The following is a 24597-nucleotide window of genomic DNA, read 5'->3' as shown; positions in this document are numbered from 1 at the left end:
TATGGAGTATCGTGTTCTGTGAACTCTCGTTTCAATTGTGTTTGACCTGACACTGAAAATTGTGTTATAAAATTATTTTTCACTGTACATGGTGGGTTATTAAAAATGTGGGGGAGAAATAAATCCACTGTTGAAGATGCAATGATTATAATTTTCATGTTATTGAGTTGAGAAGTAATTTTATATATGTTTATATGTATATATGTTCTAGATCCGAATTCCCAAATTGAAAATTTGTCGTTTTCTTGGAAGTGGAGGAAGTGGAATCGTCTACTCGGGTCAGTATTTGCCGACTGGAGAAGAGGTATGTACACGATTTTAGTTTTCCCACTTTTCATGGGTATGAAAAATGAAAAGTTTGCTGACATTTTGAGCAAATTTGTCGTTCAGCAAGAATTTTTAAAAAGATATATCAAAATGAGATAAAAATCAGTCATGCTTAATGAACGTAAGTTTGAGTTTTAATGAAGTGCTGTTAGTGTAAATGCAAAGAGGGGAGCAAACCACATATTATGTATCAAAACATGGTGGAATTTTTAACCCTCTCCTTTTTAGTCCATGAACCAGACCAGATATTGGCCCCACCTGGGGTGGTAAATTCCCACTCTTGTTTTTTGAAAGTCCTATATCCAAAGATGAAAAAAAATCTTTGAAAACAATCCGGGCCTCACAGCTTTAGTGGTAGTAATCACCTCTTAAAGACGGACACCCGAGTCCAATCTGAGGGACCAGATTTTGGGGTAGAGGAAATAGAAAGTTGAATAGTGACATATGATCACTCAAAATGTTGTTAAAACGATCCTCTATACGTTTGTATCTGTTATATGCTAATTTCTTATGTAGGTCACCAGAGGTCAAAAGGTCACGAAATGTTGCCTCTGCCTAAAAATCTGACCACCTGTCAGAAAACTCACTTCAGATATCATACCAATGGGACTTTCTTAACCTAAATGGGTTCACATGGAAGACAAGAAGTAATGAAGTCGATTATAAGTCTAACAAAGTGGACTTTATTATCATTTAAGCTGTGGTACAGAACGGTTTTGACGCAATTTTTAAAATGGCCTTTTTCCACTAAAAACATGCAAAATTGTATGAAGTTGGACTACTTGAAATTAGTGAGCATGTTTTGACAAATAACTACTCCAAATGCTAATGGCCATGTCTTACATGTATTCAGTGGTTGGTTAAGCTACATTTCGATGTAATTAGGTCACCAGAGGTTAAAAGGGAGGTAAAAGTGAGGTCAAATTTGAAATGCCAAGCTCAATCACAGAAAATGCAATTAAAATGTCGCTGAATGAATATTAATGTGGGATTAGATCATACATAGGCTAACTGCCAAAAACTAGTTTAGTGTGAGAAACAAAAAAGTTTAGTCTTGATAATGTTGGCCTAAATAAGGGTGGTCACATAGGGGCTAGCTAGTACAGAGTTGATTACTCATCATCTGAAATATCATCGTCATCACTTGCTTCAAATTCTCCCTTGTCCTCATCATCAACTTGCTGATTGCTGCATGTTTGTAATTTGCAAAGCTATGTACACTTCAGGTTATTCTGTAGGTATGTACAGCTCTCCACTTAGTACTCCCTTTGACAGTTACATGCAATCAATCCCATCACCGTCTCAGGGGCAGGTGGGGCATTCCTCCAGTCAATAACCAAGTCCCTATCCTTCTTCCAACCATAACCAACAGGAGAGCGAATCTCAGGAAAAGCCTCCATGCTCCTTTTCCAGACAGCACATCGATAATTAGCCCTCTTGTAGTGGTTTTGCAGTGAAGAGGTGCAAGGAGGAAGCTGCCAAGATTCAACGCCCCCTTTCTTTGCACAGAACAGGTTGAACCCCAATTCATTGACATTCTCAGTAACTGTCCTTGTGCTGTATGGACCATGTGAGTGACTCATGCTTTGAAAAGCTTTTGAAAAGGGCTTTGACTAATCCAGAAGGAACCATGAGGAAGACAAGCAAATCAGTTCTGGCTAAATGGCTCAAGAAAGACTTGTCACCAGCATAATCTATACCAGAAAACTCAGCTTGTGTAATAGATGGGATGGCACTGGTGCAGAAACTACTGGTGGATTCAAACCACAGGCCTTTTGCTGAAGTCTCCAAAGCCATCCTTTCGGCAGCCTTGTGAGAAGGATCAGCCAGTGGGCACATTGACATGGTATTTGATGTCTATTGAGACGAGTCTATGAAGAATTCAGATAGAGTTAACAGAGGATCTCAGAGTGGGATATCATTCAAGACCCTTGCACCTGGACATAGAGTACAGCAGTGGAAGAATTTCCCCCTGAACCCAGAGAACAAAACCCACCTGATTGAATTCCTTGTGACTGATTGGAGTGAATATGAACAGAGAAGCAGACTGGCTGGGAAACAGTTCTTTGTTACCATGGGAGAGACTTGCAGGACACCAACGGTGGAGTCAGTCAGCAACGTTGAAGCCCTCAGATGTTATGTAGCCAATAAGAGGCAGACACCAGACTCTTCCTTCATGCAAAGCACTGTGCTGGGTCTGGCTGGTTGGAAGAAGGATGGGGACTTGGTCATTGACTGGGGGGATGCCCCTTGTGTGCCATGCCTCCCATTGAGTGCTGATGTAGCTCATCCTCAAACTCAAAACCTGCCTTCTCAGCGATAGGATTCTTGTTCGGGTTTTTGCTGCAACCAATCTCGATGCACTCATTCAATAATGTTTAAGAAGCTCATTGTGAACCAGATCTATGAAACCAAGGGTGGGGTTAGTGCAGATGACACAGGAGATCCATCTAATGGTCGAAGCTGTATGCATAAGTGGATCAGAGCATCACATAGTGTGTCAAGGCGTTCATTATCCACGATGCATGGTGTGGTTTATGAGATACTACATTCCCTTACGAGGCGGACCAACTGGTGGTCACTTTCCATGACATTAGTTGCAAAGGAGACACCAACAGTGTCAGGGGGTCTCCAGCTGACTGTTTGATGATGGTGTGTGCTGAGCATTGCAGCATAGTGGTGATGACCAGAGGTCTCTTGTTTGACAGCTCTATCCCAGTCAATAGCAGAGAAGTAGCGGTGATTCGCAGTATTAAGTTGGGGCTGAGTTGGTTGATCCAGCTGAATGTGTAGTGCGGTCAGGTGCCCTGTACCGGGTTGGCATGAGTTTGTCTTAAGTCTGTGCATTCCATCTAGACTGCTGACCAAGCAGATTTGCTGGTGAAGGGAAGCTTCACATTGCTGGAGACAATGTCCTGGGCTGGATCAGAGACAACGCAGGATCTTCAGCCAGCCACCTTAGCCGTAAAACCAGCACAAGGCTTTAATGTTATCTTATATGTGCCCGATGGGCTGTCACCTGTCAAAATAACGAATCGCATGACAACATACTTTGTGAACTCTTCTTATTTGCCTCCAATATGTAAGTTCCTTGGTCCAACGGGATGGATGGTGTAGAAATAGCACACTTACATTTGAGCTGTCTCGCCAGGGCTTCATTCACAAATTGACCATAAAAGGGTTCGGTGGGTGCTTCACAGGCAGTACAGTGTACCATAAGGTACTGTACACACTCTTTCTTGGATTAACTGAAAGACAGGGACACATCTGCTTGCACTTACCGGTGGACATCAAAAATCCGACAATGCCTTTCATGAAGAGTAAGCAAGTTATAGGGTAACCCCCCCCCCCCGCCACTGTCCCCTCTAGCCAAATTTACAGTCCTGCCCTGATGACAGCTGGAAAGGCAAAGGTAAACCATCAAGTGTAATCTTTGCAGTGGAGCTGTTTTGGTCACACTGGTCCTGACTCTGGGCATGGCCCGACAACGAGGAGGTAATCTCCTTGTTTTTGTAACTTGTTTGAATGTGTTTGTCCACTGATGTAGGGGGAAATGTGACCCTAATATTTGTCTTTTTTTGTGTACTAAAAGGACTGTCCCCTCTCTGCCCCTCCTATCCCCCTCCCAATCTCTGCCACCCCTCCTCCTTTCTTTCCCATTCTTAAAAGCAAGAGGGCCTTAATGACATTAAGAGGTTAAAATTTATTGAAGAGGTTAAATTAAATTATGATTAAGATAAAGTTGAATTAAGAGGTTAATATTAAATTACGATGAACATCATTTAAAACAAATTTAATTCACAATCTCATGAGATGATGCAATCTCATGACATGTGATAGCCATACAAACATAAATTACATTTTGAGTTAATTATTTAATTATCTCACCACCTAGACGGAAGTTTTAAAAAAGGGCTCCATTAGTTTTTGCACATCAACATCATGATTCATCATTCAGAGTTTCAAAACCACTCATTGCACTGCTTGGGAGGAGAATGAAAAATGAAAAATTGTGAATGGTCCGACTGATTAATAAATTGTCTGACTGACGTGGCTTTAACAGCTCATCTTGACTTCGTCATGACAAGCTCATGATTATCATGATAATGGTACATGGTAATATTGGCATGTGAATCCTTCTATTAATTACGCTTCTTTGGAAGGTGAGTGCAGCACATATCTTAATTATAGACGATTTGAACGTGATTATGTCCATTAATTACGTACATATGAATTGTGAGTATGATGTCTAATAATTACGTGTCATTAGACCGTGAGTTTTTCTATTAATGACGTACTAATGCAATGAAGTAAATGTATTAATTACATACTACTGAAATGTGAGTACATTCATGAATTCCGTACTTATCTAAAGTATATTTTAGACATTTAGGCCCTGTAGACCCCATCGACATTTACACCCTAAACATCCCTAAAACCCCTCAGACACCTTTCTAGCCTTTACACCTCTTTCTACCCTTCATCCTTTAGAGCTATTGGACCTTTTTCAGACCTTTACACTTTCCAGATATTTTAACACCCTATATTTCGACCCTTCAATTCTTGACAACGTCACATTAAATACATCACATTAAATACATCACATTAAATACATCACACTAAATAGCTCACATTAAATACATCACATGAAATACATCACACTAAATACACCAGACTACATACATCATATTAAATACATCACATTAAATACATCATATTAAATACATCACATTAAATACGTCACACTAAACACATCACATTAAATACATCACAATAAATACATCATATTAAATACATCACACTAAATACATCACATGAAATACATCACATGAAATACATCACATTAAATACATCACATTAAATACATCACACTAAATACATCACACTAAATACATCAGACTACATACATCATATTAAATACATCACATTAAATACATCATATTAAATACATCATATTAAATACATCAGATTAAATACATCACACTAAATACATCACACTAAATACATTACATTAAATACATCACATTAAACACATCACACTAAATACATCACACTAAATACATCACACTACATACATCATATTAAATACATCACATTAAATACATCATATTAAATACATCACATTAAATACGTCACACTAAACACATCACATTAAATACATCACAATAAATACATCATATTAAATACATCACACTAAATACATCACATGAAATACATCACATGAAATACATCACATTAAATACATCACATTAAATACATCACACTAAATATATCACACTAAATACATCAGACTACATACATCATATTAAATACATCACATTAAATACATCATATTAAATACATCACATTAAATACGTCACACTAAACACATCACATTAAATACATCACAATAAATACATCATATTAAATACATCACACTAAATACATCACATGAAATACATCACATGAAATACATCACATTAAATACATTACATTAAATACATCACACTAAATATATCACACTAAATACATCAGACTACATACATCATATTAAATACATCACATTAAATACATCATATTAAATACATCACATTAAATACGTCACACTAAACACATCACATTAAATACATCACAATAAATACATCATATTAAATACATCACACTAAATACATCACATGAAATACATCACATGAAATACATCACATGAAATACATCACATTAAATACATCACATTAAATACATCACACTAAATATATCACACTAAATACATCAGACTACATACATCATATTAAATACATCACATTAAATACATCATATTAAATACATCATATTAAATACGTCACACAAAACACATCACATTAAATACATCACAATAAATACATCATATTAAATACATCACATGAAATACATCACATGAAATACATCACATTAAATACATCACATTAAATACATCACACTAAATACATCACACTAAATACATCAGACTACATACATCATATTAAATACATCACATTAAATACGTCACACTAAACACATCACATTAAATACATCACAATAAATACATCATATTAAATACATCACACTAAATACATCACATGAAATACATCACATGAAATACATCACATGAAATACATCACATTAAATACATCACATTAAATACATCACACTAAATATATCACACTAAATACATCAGACTACATACATCATATTAAATACATCACATTAAATACATCATATTAAATACATCATATTAAATACGTCACACAAAACACATCACATTAAATACATCACAATAAATACATCATATTAAATACATCACATGAAATACATCACATGAAATACATCACATTAAATACATCACATTAAATACATCACACTAAATACATCACAGTAAATATATCACACTAAATACATCAGACTACATACATCATATTAAATACATCACATTAAATACATCATATTAAATACATCATATTAAATACGTCACACAAAACACATCACATTAAATACATCACAATAAATACATCATATTAAATACATCACATGAAATACATCACATGAAATACATCACATTAAATACATCACATTAAATACATCACATTAAATACATCACACTAAATATATCACACTAAATACATCAGACTAAATACATCATATTAAATACATCATATTAAATACGTCACACAAAACACATCACATTAAATACATCACAATAAATACATCATATTAAATACATCACATGAAATACATCACATGAAATACATCACATTAAATACATCACATTAAATACATCACACTAAATATATCACACTAAATACATCAGACTACATACATCACATTAAATACATCACAATAAATACATCATATTAAATACATCACACTAAATACATCACATGAAATACATCACATGAAATACATCACATGAAATACATCACATTAAATACATCACATTAAATACATCACACTAAATATATCACACTAAATACATCAGACTACATACATCATATTAAATACATCACATTAAATACATCATATTAAATACATCATATTAAATACGTCACACAAAACACATCACATTAAATACATCACAATAAATACATCATATTAAATACATCACATGAAATACATCACATGAAATACATCACATTAAATACATCACATTAAATACATCACACTAAATACATCACACTAAATACATCAGACTACATACATCATATTAAATACATCACATTAAATACATCATATGAATTGCATCATATTAAATACATCACATTAAATAAATCACACTAAATACATCACATTAAATACATCACAATAAATACATCGTATTAAATACATCACACAAAATACATCACATTAAATACATCACATTAAATACATCACATTAAATACATCACATTAATACATCACACTAAATACATCAGACTACATACATCACATTAAATACATCACATTAAATACATCACATTAAATGCATCATATTAAATACATCAGATTAAATAAATCACACTAAATACATCACATTAAATACATCACAATAAATACATCATATTAAATACATCACACGAAATACATCACATTAAATACATCACATTAAATACATCACATTAAATACATCACATTAATACATCACACTAAATACATCACACTACATACATCATATTAAATACATCACATTAAATACATCACATTAAATACATCACACCAAATACATCACACTAAATACATCATATTAAATACATCACATTAAATACATCATATTAAATACATCACATTAAATACATCACACTAAATACATCACACTACATGCATCATATTAAATACATCACATTAAATACATCATATTAAATACATCATATTAAATGTCACACGAAACACATCACATTAAATACATCACACTAAATACATCACATGAAATACATCACATGAAATACATCACATTAAATACATCACATTAAATCCATCACACTAAATACATCACACGAAATACATCACATTAAATACATCACATTAAATTCATCACACTAAATACATCCCATTAAATACATCACATTAAATACATCACATTAAATACATCGCATTAAATACATCACATTAAATACATCACATTAAATACATCACACTAAATACATCACACTAAATACATCACAAACCCTAGCCCAACACAAGTCCTGGCAAGGGTCTGCAGCCTCTGATTGCTCTTCCTCGTTATTTTACTGAAATCACCATGTAAACACTTCTCTCACAGGTGGCGGTGAAAATGATCCTCAAAGAATTTGCAACGATGGAAGAAAAGAAAAGTGTAAGTGAACACTGTGATCTTTTGGGCAATTTTAGGGCAAAAGTTGCAAGTTTCAAGTTGAAACTTGAAAAGTTGCATTTATTTTTTACCAAAAGTTGCGCTGTAAAGTAACTTAAAATCCATGCCCAGAGGTGACTCCACGACCAATTTTCAGTTTGTCATTTATTTCTTAAATTCTGAAGATCACCGAGTTCGAGTAACATTGTTGCTTGCAATCTCAAACTCATCTTCTTTTTCTTATCCTCTTCCCTTTATAAGGGGTGAGGTCTGATGGCACCAAGCTTCTGACCTGTCTTCACCATGATACTCCTCCACTTCCTTCTGTCCTCAGCAAACTACACTTTCCAAACACCCCTACCTTACAGATATCCCTCCTCCCACAATCTTCCCATCTCAACCCCGATCTACCTTTTTTCCTCCCACGTTGCTCCCTCAACTTATCCGCTGTCTTTGCCATTCCCTTCTCCCCCATCCGCACTAAGTGTCCAGCCAATCTCAGCCGGCATTTCACCAACCTCCCCATCAAGCTCGTCTGCACACCAATTTCTTCCCTCAGATCATCCATCCTCATCCTCTCCATCCTCTTCACTCCCGCAATCCTCATGACTCACTTGTTCTCGCAAACCTACGGCCTCTCTTGTTGTGTCTCTGTCAGTGCCACCAAATCCATACCGTAAAGGTAAGCTGGCATTACAAATGACATCAGAACCTTCCCTTTCAATTTACTTGATCTTTCTTTCTGTCATTACTCCCTCTACCCTCCGCTATGTATTCACACAACTTGAATCCTCCACGTTGGACTTACCATCCTCGGTCATTGTTCCCCAGGTCAGGTCAGGGGTGGGAGCATTCGCAGGAGCAGTGGGTCGCTGTGTCCACTTTCCGCCGGTACTCCAGGGGCCTCTGTCTCGCCATCCCCCAGGCAAATACCTGCCCCATTCCCCACATTCTTGAGATGCCAATCAACCGGCTACAACCACGAGGCACATGGTCAGCCCATTGGCCTCCTCCACTCATGAGGTTCCCTCACTGAGAGAATCTGGTGAGCAGGATCAGGGTCAGGAAAATGAGCCACATGTCCATACAGCCGCAGCTGATGCTTACGGACTATGCAGGTTACAAATCTCATTTGAGTCTCTCTCAGAAACCGCTCGTTGGACACAAATTCTGACCAGCGATAGCCAAGGATTCTCCGAAGAGACCTGTTATCAAAGGAAGGAAGTCTCCATCTAAGTTTCCTGGTGAGATTCCAAGTCTCACATCTGGAGAGCAAGACCGGAAGCACCAAGGACCTGAAGACCTGGACTTTCGTCTTCCAAGACAGGTGCCGACAGTGCCACACCCCATTGTCGAGTGAATCCATGACTCCCCAGGCCCGACAAAGACGTCTATTGACCTCTGGCCCACAGTCAGCAGATACATGAATATCACTGCCAAGGGAAGTGGATCTCTCCGTGACCTCAATATCCTCGCTTCAAACAGGTACAGACAGGATAGCAGCATCCAATATGTCATTGAAAGCCTAGTTCTGACGAACTCTAATAACTATTGGAAATAAGTCAGAGATCGTATCATCACATCTCACAGCACTCTCAGTCTCTCTCCCTCTATCGAGTGCAGCCTGTGGCTGCTGGTTGCATCATTGGTTGGGAGGCGGCTATGCCGCTGATGCAGTGTCCCCCTTACCAGTGCACTGGTACTCATTTTTCTGACCTTGGAAGGATGACAGACTGAGTCAACCTCCTGGTGTATTAATTCAGTGGCCTAACGGGGCTTGAACTCAGGACCCTAGGATCCCAAGCCGCCACCCTAACCACTAAGCCAACACCAGGCTTAGCACTCTCAGTACCAGAGTATAGTTCAGACATCAGATGGATCAGTTTTGGTGGCACCCTACGAAGACCAAGAATCCTCCAGAGGCCATCCCGATTCACTGCATCAAACGCTTTATCTAGATCAACAGAGGCTCCAAGCAGCCCCTGCCGAAACTCTCATCTGTATTCGGTGAGGAAACGAAGAGCAAGGATATGGTGAATCATTGACCTCTTTGGTGTAAAGCCTGACTGCTCTGGACACTGGTGCTTAAGCGGATGGTGGCGAACCCTATCAAGAATGATCTGATTAAAGACCTTGCCTGGCACTGAGAACAGCATCACCCCTCAGTAGTTGTTGCAGTCTTGGTGATCACCGTCCATTTCCAGAGAGGGACAACAAGGTCCCTCCTCCAGTCAGTTGGCAGAGCACAGAACTGCATATAGCGACACGAGTACAGCATTTCCACCAGCCTTGGGAAGTTCAGCATGGATGTCACAGATCCCAGTAGCTTTACGCCATTTCCACCGGTTCACCGCAGCCTGTGTTTCCACAAACGAAGGTGGATCGCAGTTCATTGGAGGGTCAGCAACAGGGATTGCAACACCCCTGACATCCAACTCAACAGCTGGTGGATCAGCCAGGTACAGCCACTCAAAGTAACCGGCCCAACGGGCCTTCACTTTGAACTCTTCTGTCAAGAGCCTACCACCCTCTACTCAAACTGCAGTACACCAAGGGATGGGCTTAGAGGAACGCAATGAGCGAATTCCCCTGCAATGAGCATGATCATCACTTGACCACAGGTGTTGCTCTACCCCCTCACAGATTCCTCACACATAGGCCTCCTTGTCCACCCTTAGTGCACATACAGTTTTACACCTCAGCTCCCTGAACAGCTCAGTTCTGCCATTCAGCCTGGCCCTGCACTCTGGTCAATGGTATCCAGTGTCCCTTGAGAGACAAAATTCTTCTTTGCCCTGCCCTGAGTTCCAAGACATCCACCGGCAACATCAAGGAGGGTGGTTTTGAAGGCACTCCACAACTCTTCAGGATCCCCAAACACCAAGAGCCCCCAAATCACCACTCAGCCTGTTCGCAAACTCCTCAGCTACACTTTCATCCTTGAGCTTGCCAACATCCAGCCTAGGCTGGGATGGTACCATTCTCCTGGATTTAAGCTGCAACTTCGGAGTTGCTAAAACAAGCCGGTGGTCAGTATTGAGGAACTGAGCACTCCGGTAGACGTTGCAGTTCTGGATCATCCTCCAGCGACCATCAACGAGCACATGGTCAATCTCCTTTGCCACACCGCCAGCGTTGGAATACCAAGACCAGCGATGAGCTTGTGGGCGCTGAAACCATGAACCGGCCACCCTAAGTCCATGACTTCTTGCAAAGTCAAGGAACTTAGTGCTAATCTGATTCACAGTTCCAGACCCATGGGGACCAACACATGTCTCATAACCATCCCTCTCAGTTCCAGTCGATGCATTGAAATCCCCCAAGATGAGAAGAGTATCTCGCTTGGGGGCACTGATCAACCACAGACTCGAGCGTGGCATAGAATGCGTCCTTCACGGTGAGATCACTCGCCTCAGTCGGAGCATATACAGAGACCAGGGAAATGACACCCAAGGAGTGATGAATCCTCCCTCTCATAATATTCTCGTTGACCGGTGTTACCTCAAGTATCAATGGAGTCAGCTTATTGGACACAGCTACATTAACTCCTTGGGAATGGTAACCATCAGAGTGACCAGACCCATAGTAGGTGTAACCACCCACCATGATCTCATCATAATCCGGTCTCTGAACCTCAGAGAGTGCTGCAATACCGATGTCCAAACGTTTGAGCTCAGATGATAACAGAGACAGGTCATCATCCTCTCTTTGGGAAAGGACATTCCAGGCAACCACCTGAAGGGACCGCCTCAGGTTAACCCAAGGAGACCACCGTCTGGAGGACAGCACCTCAGCACCACCCGCCACACACTACCACAATCTGATCCGAGAAGGTTACCCCGTGTTTTCCTTCCTATCGTCAAAGATTGGGGGTCTTGATGGCTTTGCCCCAATCCCGTCATCTGGTGAGCTGCCCTGCCAAGGGAAGCTGCACAGGACGTACTCCCAAGGATTGCGTTTTCAGATTTTTTTATGCTTTTAGAATGTTTTGTGGAATGAAGGGTCTTACGGTGGTCGGAGTGCAAATCCTGCCACCAACCTCATATGGATGGCCGTTGGCTCACAAGGAGCTCCTCTGCTCTTTGACGGGTTTTGTTCTTCAGCCTGCTGGGTGTCCATATCATACACCCTCCTCACCAAGAAACTTGGTGGGGGAGACAGTTTAGTCACCGACAACCCCACCATGGAACAGGTTCGTACAGGTTTACATGATACCTGTAGCAAGTCACAGATCTCATCTGACCTGACCTGACACTGTTCCCCCCAGATACTCAAACCTGTTTCCCTGTCTGATCTGCATCCATCCATCCATTGGGACCATACTCTGAGCAGAGCGTTGGTGCTGCCTAAGCAGTCATCTTGGCTGTTGGGCACAATCCTAGACGGGTCGCCACTCCGCCACAGAAAACCAGCAAGCTGGCACTCATTTTTCCGACCTCAGAAGGATGCCAGGCAGAGTCAACCCCACCTGGTATTCATTCAGCAGCCGAGTCTGATCTCCTTCCTCTCGAACCTGATACCCGTTTCCTTTATCTGTTTCCTGACCCACATCACCTTGGTCTTCACCATTTTTATTTCAGCCCATGCTTCCCAAATGCTTCCTTCCACCCCCCCCATTATTTTATACACCTCTCACCCACTCTCCACCACAACGGCCAGATCGTCCGCATGTAACATCCTCCCCATACTACCCCTCAAGCTCACCTTCCTGTTTTCCAGCTCGGTCGCCATGATAAACACCAGTGGGCTGAGAAAGCTTCCCTGCCCCAAACCGATGTTCACCCTGAACTCTTCAGACATTCGAGGACCAACAAAAACTCTTCCCTTCATTCCCTTGTACATCTTTTCCACCAGCGTAACTTCTGCTTCCAGCACTCCCATCCATCTCAGTGTCATCATCACCATCTCTCTCAATTCATTGTCGTTGGCCTTCTCCAGGTCCACAAATCCCAATGCCATCTCACCTTGCACCTCCAACCTCTTCTCCACGAGCTGTCTCAGCATGAACATCCCATCCATCATCCCCCTACCCTTTCTAAACCCCTGCTGCTTTTCTCCATTTCTCCACACTCTTCCTTATCTTCCTGTCTATAACCATCTCCAGCTAAGGAGTGTAATGCCCCTGTACTTCCCTGGACCTTGAACATCACCCTTCCTCTTCCATGTAGGCACAGTTAACCCTGTCCTCAACTCTTCCGGAATTGAACCCTCTCTTAATCACATGTTCAACAGCCTCTTCATTCAACTGACTCCAACTTCTCCCGCTGCAATTATCATCTTTCTGCACACCTCTTCAATGCTTGCTACTCTTCCCTTCTTCAACCTCTTCAATGCCGTCCATACTTCCTCTTCTGTGATCTCTACATACTCTTTCCCCTGTGGAAGAAAAATAATTGTATTCACTTGTTGAATTGTTGCTGGTACTTTATAAATTTAATTTTTGTCCTGTGGTCGAATTGGCTGTCAGTAGTGTTTCCCTTTTCCCAAGAGTCTTTTGACCTACATATTGATAAAAGGAATGTCTTACTATGAAAAAAGGTCTCGCTCGCTGCATAGAAACTGGGTGACCTGGATCTTAAACACTGCAAGCTTTTGCCATGATTGTGTCATTCTCTCCGTCCCACCCAAATTGGCCACGTATTGCAGTTTTGAGTTCTTTTGCCTCGTGTTTATCGGCTCATCCCGTAGTTGAATTGCCAAATGTCTCACCCTCCCATTTTTGGTTGTCAAATTGTGTATAAGAGGGATTGCTTCGGACTTCTGTTTCAATGAAGTTCGTTTGAATGTTTCAGTGAATCATTGAATGTTCTTCCTCCGTATGCTGATCGATCGATCGTGTTTCCAAATTGAAATTAATTCAATTTCCACCACACCCCTCTACACAACACGGCAGCTCCAGCCATTGCTTCCTTCCCGGTTCAACACCCCTTTGAAATACCCTTCCCACACCTTCAAAACTGCCCCCCCCCCATCTCTGTCCCTCGCCTCCCGCCAACATCATTAATCATCGTCCACCCACCCCCTTCACTGTCCTCATCCTTATCACGAGCCAATTTATCGATGATCTCCCACCATACTCTTTCAACTTGTTGTACACCTCCTCTTCCATATCATTCCTCACCTTATCCACAGCTCTCCTTGCTGCTTTCGTCTTTTGCCCACCCGAGTGCAGCAACCCTGCGTCCTTTTGCACCCCCCCCTATCCTTGATCTTCTCTGTCCTCTAAAAAAAAAAAACATATTTTCACCAACTGACTTCACTACTTCCTCCATCCACCATACCTGGTTTATATCCTCAAACTCATCAATCTTTGATAAAATGTTAATACGTGTCTCCCTTGAGAATCAGTCATCCCAAAGTCAATGTGGGTTTTCACTTCAGTAATTAGCATCGTCCAATCAACTGGCTATGTTTCTACCTCTTCGCATGCAAAGTTGGATGTCGTTCTCTCCCCTCCCCTCCAGAATGTTAGCACGTTTGCTTCAGACATTCAGACATCTTTATCTTCATTTTTCTTTAAGTCAGTACAACATCAGGTGTAACATGACACGGGTAGTTTGAAGCACTGAGGTTGGAATACATGCTTTCTCTTTCATTGGTGAAATAAGATTATTTTTCAATCAACGCCGCTGCATTGTTTTAACAGATTTCCTTGTGCTCAGGATTTTGTTGTCGATTTATTTTATGAGTAAAATCATTCTGTCAAAGTGGGACACGGTAAACGAGTTGTCGCAGTTTGGTTCAGCGGTCATTTTGATCTGTGTTGAGTTTTGATCTTGTCTAAATTACAACATGTCCGTCTCTTTATTCACAGTTTTACACGGAGGTCCAAATTCTCCAGAACCTCTCCCACAGGAACATTGGTGAGTTCATGCCACTCGTTATATAACAGAGCTGAGAAAGGCCATCCACGTCGTTTTGCTGACAATCTTCGTGAGCTACTGCTAATTGCTTGCATTCAATCGCAACACCTCTGCAGCTGGTGTTTTTAACCCTTTCAACCCTAGTGGCCATTTTACCAGCCGCAATTCTAACCTGCATATACCTGAGCGGCCGGTTTACCATCTGCGATTCAAACCTCCATATATTGGAGCGGCCAGTTTACGAGGCCCTATTCAAACCTCTGTATACCCGAGCGGCCAGATTTTTCTCCAGGGAGTCCATGGGGAGGGGGGGGCGGGGGGGGGAGGGAGACAAAAGTCCAAGGATCTCAGGGTTCAAAGGGTTAACTTAAAAAAAAACCATTTAACCATCTTTACCCAAAATACCACCTCCACATATCAAACTAAACCATACTAGTAAAATTGAAATTTTTGAAAGTTGTAAATGCTGATCTCATGACTTCTGTAATTTTACCTCCTGTCTCTAGTGCGACTCATCACCTCTGGAGAAACGGACGACGTATTTTACCTTGTCCTTGAACTGGCAGAGAAAGGTTGGTTTTCATCTCTCGATTAATGACACATTGAAACCCACAAAATTGGAGGAAAAAAAACAACATTAAATTTAGAGTCTTTACATATTTTACTGTCTCATTCACAGTGGTTTTTTCAACTTTGCAAAATACAGCACTATTGGGTCGCCAAAATAGGTGACCCTTATTGTCATTAATTCTGTCTGTTTGTTTGGATGTTTGTTAGTTTGTCATCAGCATAATTGGTAGTAAACGAGGGCGGATTTTGACCAAACTCGGGTGGTAGGTACATCTCATGACCTTGTGTTTTGGAAATTGTGATGGTTGCTAGGGACGCTTTGGTACCCTAGCAACAACCGAAAAACCTTCAAAATCGGTACCGTTCACGCGAAATCAATTCCGAAAGCCATTATCCCACGTAGGGTTATGAAATTTGGCACGAATGATCTACAGGTGATGCTCTATCAAATATATTCCGGTTTTTGTGATATATGGAATACTTTACCCGCAGCGCCCCCTACAATTAGGTTATGCGCGAAAATTGGTGAAAATTGAAGGCCCCTTAGCGACCAGGTGAGTGCATCGATGCGAATGAAACTTTGCAGGTTCATGGTACTCAATGAGTACTACGACTTTGCCTCAGGACATATTGACCGATTTTGCTTCGGTCAGGGGTCAAAGGTCAATTAGTGCAAAAATCGATAATATGCGAGAGCTGGAGGTGCCTTCGCGCCAAATGCTTGTCCTCCTAGGGTTATTGTCGGATGGTCATGAAAATTCACACCAATCGTCTGGAATGCATTGTGCACAAACGATCGAGCCGGATTTTCGATTTAGATCTTTGTTCACCCACAGCACCCCCTCGAACTTTGGGGATTTCCGATTTCAAACCGCATTTTCGGTACTTTTCATTCAAATGGATACTGAGTAGTTATCGGTAGATGGAACTGGATGAGATTTGATATGCATAATCTTAAGGTGATTCCCTATCCACTATATGACATCCATTTTGCTCTATATCTTATAGTTTCCATGCTCGGCGACCCATCCCCGCCTACTGGCTTGTATATGTGTATTACATTGTATTTTTTTTAATGAATGAATTGGTTACGATTGTCCCTTGAGGAAGATAAAATTCATGGAAAAAATACTTTCGAGCAGACAGTAGTACTGCATATAACATCAATTGAACTTCTATAATTAAATAAATCCTTGTTTCACTGTACATAATTAAGGGAGACACCTGTTTGGACGAGCGATTGTTCTTGGTTTTTCCTGTTCACTCATATCAGAATAAACTATTGTTAAAAAAACCCAACAACTTCAGAGAACTAGAACGGCACGTGATGGAGTGCATACCTCCGCCAGGCTGAACATTTCACGTTTTGTATCCCACTGTTGGGCTGGATCTGAGGCAAAATCGAATTGGCTTGTTCTTGTCCCCGAACCAACTCTTTCATCAAGTTTTGTCGCAACTCATCCACAACTTTTTGAAATATTGTGCGACATATCGTTTTTGGTTCCAATGTGAAGCCACTTAATAGGGCGTGAAGCACAACACTACGGCATTGACATCATCTGCCTGCAGGAACGCCATATTGAACACTCTGAATCGCTACTACAAGAGGCTTCTACCGGTGGTTATGTTTTAATAACTTCTTCAGCATGGAAGAACTCGCGCAATGCAGCAACAGGCGGAGTTGGCTTCCTTATTTCACTAAGGGCCTCGAAATCTTGTCGCGCTGTTGTGGGCCACAATGAGCGTACAATCGAGATAACTCTGCACGGCAACCCGTTGACAACTGTCCTGTGCTGTTTTAGCCCCAATAATTAATACCCAGAAGAAGATGTAGTTAAATTCTACCAAGAACTCTCAACCATATTCTATGTAATTCCAGCTCACAATCTATTTATATTAGGTGGGGATCTCAATGCCCAACTAGGGTCTACAGACGCTCTATTCACCTGTGCAGATGAATCCAATAGAAATGGGAAGCACATGAAAGACTTTATGGAGCAACGCAGCCTCATTGCCACCAACGCAAGGTTTCAGAAGCACAAGAATAGGCTGAAGACTCATCGCCGTCCAAATGGTCAGCGTGTCCAGCTAGATTACATTCTGGTAATAAAGAAATGGATTAATTCCATCAAGAATTCCAGAGCTTACTGCTCCTTTGAAGGTATTCAATCAGACCATCGCATCGTCTCATGTCGATGCCAGATCAGCTACCGCAAAAGCAAGTCACCAGCTAAAGGTCCGATGAAGAACATAGACTGGAAAAGTGTTGCGAGAGATTACAACCTCTGTGAGCAATTCAGGGTAGCATTTCATAACAGATTCTGCATCCTGCGTGATGAACTAGAGGATAACAACAACAACACCTCAGCAGTGTATGACACCTTGATCACTGCTAACAAGGAGATTGTTCTTGAAATGCTCCCCAAGAAAAGAAAGTGTTGTTGCAATAGCCACCAGCAACAGAGTTGACAAAGCTAGAGAAACCTTGTAGAAAGCATCAAGGAAGCACGATGCAAGACCCACCAGAAATACTTGCAGAAGCTTAGAATCCGCTGAAGCTGCTTTTGATCAAGTTTACACCAAGTTCCGAGATGCTCATGTGAAGTCCAAGACTGATGAGCTTGACAGTTTACATCAAGAAAATAAGCATGCAGCAGCTTGGCAGGTCCTGAGAGAGCTCACCAATAAGAAGGCTTCTCCAGCTATCCGTATCAAAGGTAACACCATAGAGGAACGTCCAGACTGCTGGTTTAAACATTTTTTTTTTGTATACCTTGGTCGAGGCTCGTATGAGAGCTAACACACAACTCACAGCAAGGAGGCATGAGACAAGAGGGGCGGGAGTGGAAGGGACAAAACAGTGGGGAACAGACACATTAGGTGAACTGTGGAAGGGAGAGGGATGGGGATGGGACGGGAACATGGCGAAGAGAAGATGGACATTTCAGGGACTTTCAGGAAGGAAAGCAGGGAATTTGATGGAGGTGGGCTTGGTGGATTATCGGGGGGTAGAAAAGATCGAGGATTTGGATGGGGGATGATAAGAGGTGGTGGTGAACAGCTATTTTGAAGGCCTGGTGGGAAGAATGGGAATGAATAGAGTGAGGGAGTTTATTCCAAAGGCGGGAAAAAAGAAGAATGAAAGAGTGAAGATGAGCAGTGATTCGTGATTTTGGTAGTTTTACCAGAAGGGGGTTGTTGGCGGACCTTGAGCGCCCTGTGGAAATGTGGTGGGGACAAATCGCAGAGAGAGCAGGGGGGGCAAGGCTGGAGAGGAGTCGGTAGAAGACAGAAAGACCACCGACCAACCTGCGGTGATTGAGTGAGAGGCCCAAACACTCAGCTTCATTGCGGGAGATGCCGATGATCTTAAATGCCCTGGTTTCGACAGTGTGAAGCCGAGAAAGGTGGGAGGCAGGAGCACCAGCCCAGAGGGGAGAGCAGTACTCCATCAGGCTACGGACAAAAGTTTTGTAAGTGGTCAGGAGCTCAAGAGGGCCGAGGAAGGACTTTGCACGACGGAGGATTCCCAGTCGGCAACTGGCTTTTGAGGCGAGGTTGGAAATGTGACTTTCCCAGGAAAGGTCATGGCAGATAGTGAGACGCAGAAGCTTGAAAGAAAAGACTTCTTCCAGAGGATTGTTGAGAAAGTGGATGGGGGGGGTTTTGTAAACGGTCCTTTCGAAGAGACATAGTGAGCAATCTTCTAGGTAAACTAGACATATTTTAGCAATTTATTTTTTATTTTTTTATTTTTTTGTATACCTTGGTCGAGGCTCGTATGAGAGCTAACACACAACTCACAGCAATGAGGCATGAGACAAGAGGGGCGGGAGTGGAAGGGACAAAACATTGGGGAACAGACACAGGTGAAATGTGGAAGGGAGAGGGATGGGGATGGGACGGGGAACATGGCGAGGGGAAGATGGACATTAAAGGGACTTTCAGGAAGGAAAGCAGGAGAATTGAAGGAAGTGGGCTTGGGTGGATTATCGGGGGTAGAAAAGATCGAGGATTTGGATGGGGGAAGATAAGAGGTGGTGGTGAACAGCTGTTTTGAAAGCCTGGAGGGAAGAATGGGAAAGAATAGAGTGAGGAAGCTTATTCCAAAGGCGGGAAAAGAGGAATGAAAGAGTGAAGATGAGCAGTGATTCGTGATTTTGGTAGTTTTACCAGAAGGGGGTTGTTGGCGGACCTTGAGCGCCCTGTGGAAATGTGGTGGGGACAAATCGCAGAGAGAGCAGGGGGGGCAAGGCTGGAGAGGAGTCGGTAGAAGACAGAAAGACCACCGACCAACCTGCGGTGATTGAGTGAGAGGCCCAAAGACTCAGCTTCATTGCGGGAGATGCCAATGATCTTAAAAGCCCTGGTTTCGACAGCGTGAAGTCGAGAAAGGTGGGAGGCAGGAGCACCAGCCCAGAGGGGAGAGCAGTACTCCATTAGGCTACGGACAAAAGCTTTGCAAGTGGTCAGGAGCTCAAGAGGGCCGAGGAAGGACTTTGCACGACGGAGGATTCCCAGTCGGCGACTGGCTTTTGAGGTGAGGTTGGAAATGTGACTTTCCCAGGAAAGGTCATGGCAGATAGTGAGACCCAGAAGCTTGAAAGAAAAGACTTCTTCCAGAGGATTGTTGAGAAAGTGGATGGGGGTTTGTAAACGGTCCTTTCGAAGAGACATAGTGAGAGTGTGAGATTTGTCTGATTGAAAGACATGTTCCACGTGTTGGACCAGTTTGTGATTTTATCCAGATCTGCAGTGAGCGAAGAAGCTGCTGCTTGCCGGTCTGAGGGATGACAGATGGTACGGCAGAGGGTGGAGTCATCGGCAAAGAGAAATAGAGGATTTTCCAGAGAGTCCGAGAGATCATTGATGAAAACCAGAAAAGAACAGGGCCCAGAACGCTACCTTGAGGAACTCCAGCCTGCACAGGAAGAGGGGATGAAAGAACTCCATTTAGGGCCACACGTTGACTGCGACAGGAGAGGAAGTCTGCGAGCCATGAGTGGAGATGGCCTTGAATACCATGGGAAGAGAGTTTGGTGAGTAGGGCAGGGTGCCAGACTGTGTCAAAAGCACGTGATATGTCCAGGGATACGGCTCGGATTTCCTGTCTGGCATTGAGGACCTCCATCCATTGATGGGAGAGCAGAAGCAGCATATCCAGGGTAGAGTGACCTGGTCTGAAACCAAATTGATGATTGGAAATCAAGCCATTGGAGAAGAGGAAGGATTTCATGTCTGAAGCGATGATGGATTCCATAACCTTGCTGATGATTGGGAGAAGGCTGATTGGTCTATAGTTACAGGGATCTGTTTTTGCACCTTTTTTATGCAGGGCAGTGATGTTAGCAGATTTCCAAGCAGATGGCAGATGACCTTGGGAAAATGAGAGGGTGAATAGAACAGAGAGAGGGTGAGCAAGAGCAGAAGAGCAGGCTTTGAGGACACGTGGGCTGATGCCGTCTGGACCGGTTGCAGAATCTGACTCGAGGTTTGAAAGCAAGCTCTCCACCTTGTCAGGAGAAAAGGATACAGAGTCCAGGGACAGTTGGGTGCGACTGGGTAAAGTGGGTAGAGATAGTGATGGGTTTAGCACACAAGATTTAGCTGCAAACACAGAGTTTAGACATTCAGCTTTATCACGTGTGGAATCAGCAGTGCGGCCATTTGAGGTAAGGGAGGGGATGGAGGGGGAACATACACCAGAAACAGATTTGATTAAACGCCACCAGGATTTTGAGGAGGGAGAGAGGTTTGAGAGTTCAGACTTGAGATGAGAAAGATGTTGTTTTCTGGCTCTCCTGAGGGTAGATACACACTTGTTCCGAGCTTTGTGGAAAGAACTGAGATTGCTCTCAGTTGGGTTTGCTTTCCATGAGGCAAAGGCAAGTTGTTTCAGGACAACTGCCTCGCCACAAGCTTCAGTAAACCAAGGGCGGGAGGAAGGGTAAGACAACTGAACACGAGAGGGGATAAATCTGTGCATGAGGGAGAGCAAGTTTCTTTGAAAGAATTCCCAGGATGAGTTGATGTTTGAGAAAGTAGTGATAGGAGACCAGTCTGTGAGTTTGATGGTTGCTCGAGACCCTCCCAGTCGGCTTGAGTGAAATGCCAGACTCGAGGGCGGTGAGGTGGTTCTCTGATAACAGCCAGAGAGATGTCCACTTTAACAAGGACGTGGTCAGAAGAACCAATTGGAGCGAAGGAAGAGCAGCAGATATTGTCAGGGAAATTTGTCAAAATCAGATCCAGAAGAGATGGAGTACCATTGGTTGAGATCCGGGTCGGGAAGTTGACCGATTGAGTCAGTCCCAATGAGTCACAGAAAGCTTTTGCTGATGTCCCATGGCAGGTGAGAGAGGTACCCACACCTAGCCAACTGGCGTGATGACAATTGAAGTCGCCACATAAGAGGAAGAGAGAGTTTGGATGAGAAGATAGAAGATGGTCCATGTTTTCGGAGAGTGAGGTGTAGATGGAGTCATCACTGTTCGGTGGACGGTACAGTACACATATAAACATGAGGTGGGAGTGGAGGGGAAGCCGAAGCCAGAGGTATTCCTGGGGGTGTGGGGGAGTGAGAGCAGTGCAGGGAGAGTGAGGAATAGAGTCTTTGATGAAGAGAGCAACACCTCCACCAGGACGAGGCTCAGGTCTGTCATACCGTAAGAGGGAGTAACCAGGGAGAGATACTTGGGAGTCAGACATGTCTTGGGAGAGGAAAGGGAGAGGAAAGGAAAGGTAAAGGTAATCTTCTAGGTAAACCCGAGCAGAACACCAGTACTGACGATCCATTCTTCAATCACAAAGTTGTTGACATTCTTCCCATCAAGACCGGTCCATTCTCTTTGGAGGAACTCCAGAAATGCCTGAGAAAGCTCAAACGATCCAAGACCCCTGGTCCCGACAACATTCCGGCTGTTGTCTGGAAGAGCCCGCTTTTTCATCAAGAGCTGCTAGAATTTTGCAACGAAACCGATAGAGGCAACAAAGCAGCGACCTTCTCCAAATTTGCCAACATCCCCCTGCCTAAAAAAAGGAACCTCTCTCTTCCATCTAATTACGGAGGTGTAACATTGTCACCTCTAGCCTCAAGAATCTACAATTCTATGCTGCTTAATAGGATTACCCCTCGTCTCGATCGTATTCTCCGATGCAACCACAATGGTTTCCGGAAAGGCAGATGTACAACACCTCATATTCTTGCCTTAAGGAGGATCATAGAAGAACTAAAGATCTCGAAGCACCTGTGTGGAAGTCATTGCTTGGTGTCCCTCGTTTGCCCAGGTGTTTCCATGTTTTTTTGTCCACTACCTGTGCATTATCCTCGGCGAGCCTTGTTGTCGTTGATTCCGTATTTTGACTCTTTGTTGTCTCGATAGTCGGAGGATTGTTATACTCCATCTTGTGTCCGGTGAACAATGGCCATTCTTATGAAGATTAGTATAACAATCCGGCAGACTGCTTAACCCAGGAAACATTGCAATTGGGGAGGGGGGGGATTTTTATTTGAAGAGTTTACTTTCTCACATTCTCCCCGAACACTTCAAGAGAGTAAATGTTACTTGGTACTATATTTGTGTGGGACATCATTTCGTGTCCAGCACAATTCACTATATATTACTCGTTTACTGCTATAATATACTGTAGCCGATGAAGCTGCACAAATGTCCCGCAATTTTCTTCCTAAACTGTGTCGGCATCCCCAGATTTATCTCTAAGATATGGTACGTGTGTTTCACATCTTCCACTTCTAGGTTGTCTGAGTGACGTATTGTGCGATTCAGCCAAGATGTCGGAGCACGCGGCAAAGTCCATCATTAAACAGGTGGGCTAACACGAAACAGGTGAACACAGGCAGGAATTGTCTGGGTTCGATCATTTCACTAACTAGAAACTGTGAGACTTGCTCCACTATTTTCCTTGCATACCCATCAGAATCTTAATCTTTTAGGGTAAGATTTTGTGAATGATCAATTGTGCGACGACCTGACCGAGTTGTTTGTTGTTTGCTTTTCAATGAGCTGTTTTCTCAACATTATTTTATTTATTCTTCCATTCAGGTTGTGGAAGCATTGTGTTACCTTCATGAGAAGCACATCCATCATGCTGATATCAAGGTAATTTAATGGGTTGATCACATGTATAACCGGTACGACATATCGAGATTACGCGCTCATCGTAAAGGATGAATGGAGAAGAAGTTTTTGGTCACGCGCCTTTCTTTTGAGGTTTTTATGCCTTCGCTGACGAAGTCGCCGGAGACATTATGTTTTCAGGTTGTTTTCGGGACCCGCCATTTTCACCATAGGAGCGACGACTCATGTAGAATGTTTCAATGATAATGACGTCATAGTTCACGTAGTGTGGCAACCGCGTTGGGAAAAAGAGGAAAAACTTTGGACCTCTCTCTGAAACCGCTCTTTGGGGAAAAAATTAAACTTGGCAGATGTGAAGTACTCTGCATGGGAAACGAGTGTTTTTTTTGGATGATGTCATAGGTGGCTTCGTTTTGACGTCATAACTGCATACGTCGAGCGCTTTATCCGATCAGTATGA

General features: G+C 42.4%; 1 protein-coding gene across 1 annotated transcript; it reads left to right on the top strand.

Annotated features, from left to right (window-relative positions):
- The first annotated feature begins 215 nt into the window (after positions 1-215).
- On the top strand, positions 216-24040 carry LOC147019271 (putative myosin light chain kinase DDB_G0271550). The gene is made up of 5 exons (XM_085899626.1): positions 216-304; positions 8555-8608; positions 15420-15468; positions 15975-16040; positions 23796-24040. The coding sequence occupies exons 2-5, from the start codon at positions 8567-8569 to the stop codon at positions 23873-23875; spliced, it is 237 nt and encodes a 78-aa protein (XP_085755752.1). The 5' UTR covers positions 216-304; positions 8555-8566; the 3' UTR covers positions 23876-24040.
- The last annotated feature ends 557 nt before the right edge of the window (positions 24041-24597 follow it).

The sequence above is a fragment of the Eptatretus burgeri genome, chromosome 10 (assembly GCF_056783735.1).
Source record: "Eptatretus burgeri isolate ZD-2024b chromosome 10, Ebu_testis_v1, whole genome shotgun sequence".
Lineage (NCBI taxonomy): Eukaryota > Metazoa > Chordata > Myxini > Myxiniformes > Myxinidae > Eptatretus > Eptatretus burgeri.
Note: the sequence above shows the minus strand (reverse complement) of the source record. Positions and strands in the feature narration are given on the sequence as shown.

Coding starts and splice junctions, on each gene's coding strand:
- LOC147019271 (XM_085899626.1), top strand. CDS start 8,567: ATGATCCTCAAAGAATTTGCAACGATGGAAGAAAAGAAAAGT. Junction 15,469..15,974: donor CCTCTCCCACAGGAACATTG/GTGAGTTCATGC, acceptor TCCTGTCTCTAG/TGCGACTCATCACCTCTGGA. Junction 16,041..23,795: donor CCTTGAACTGGCAGAGAAAG/GTTGGTTTTCAT, acceptor TTCCACTTCTAG/GTTGTCTGAGTGACGTATTG.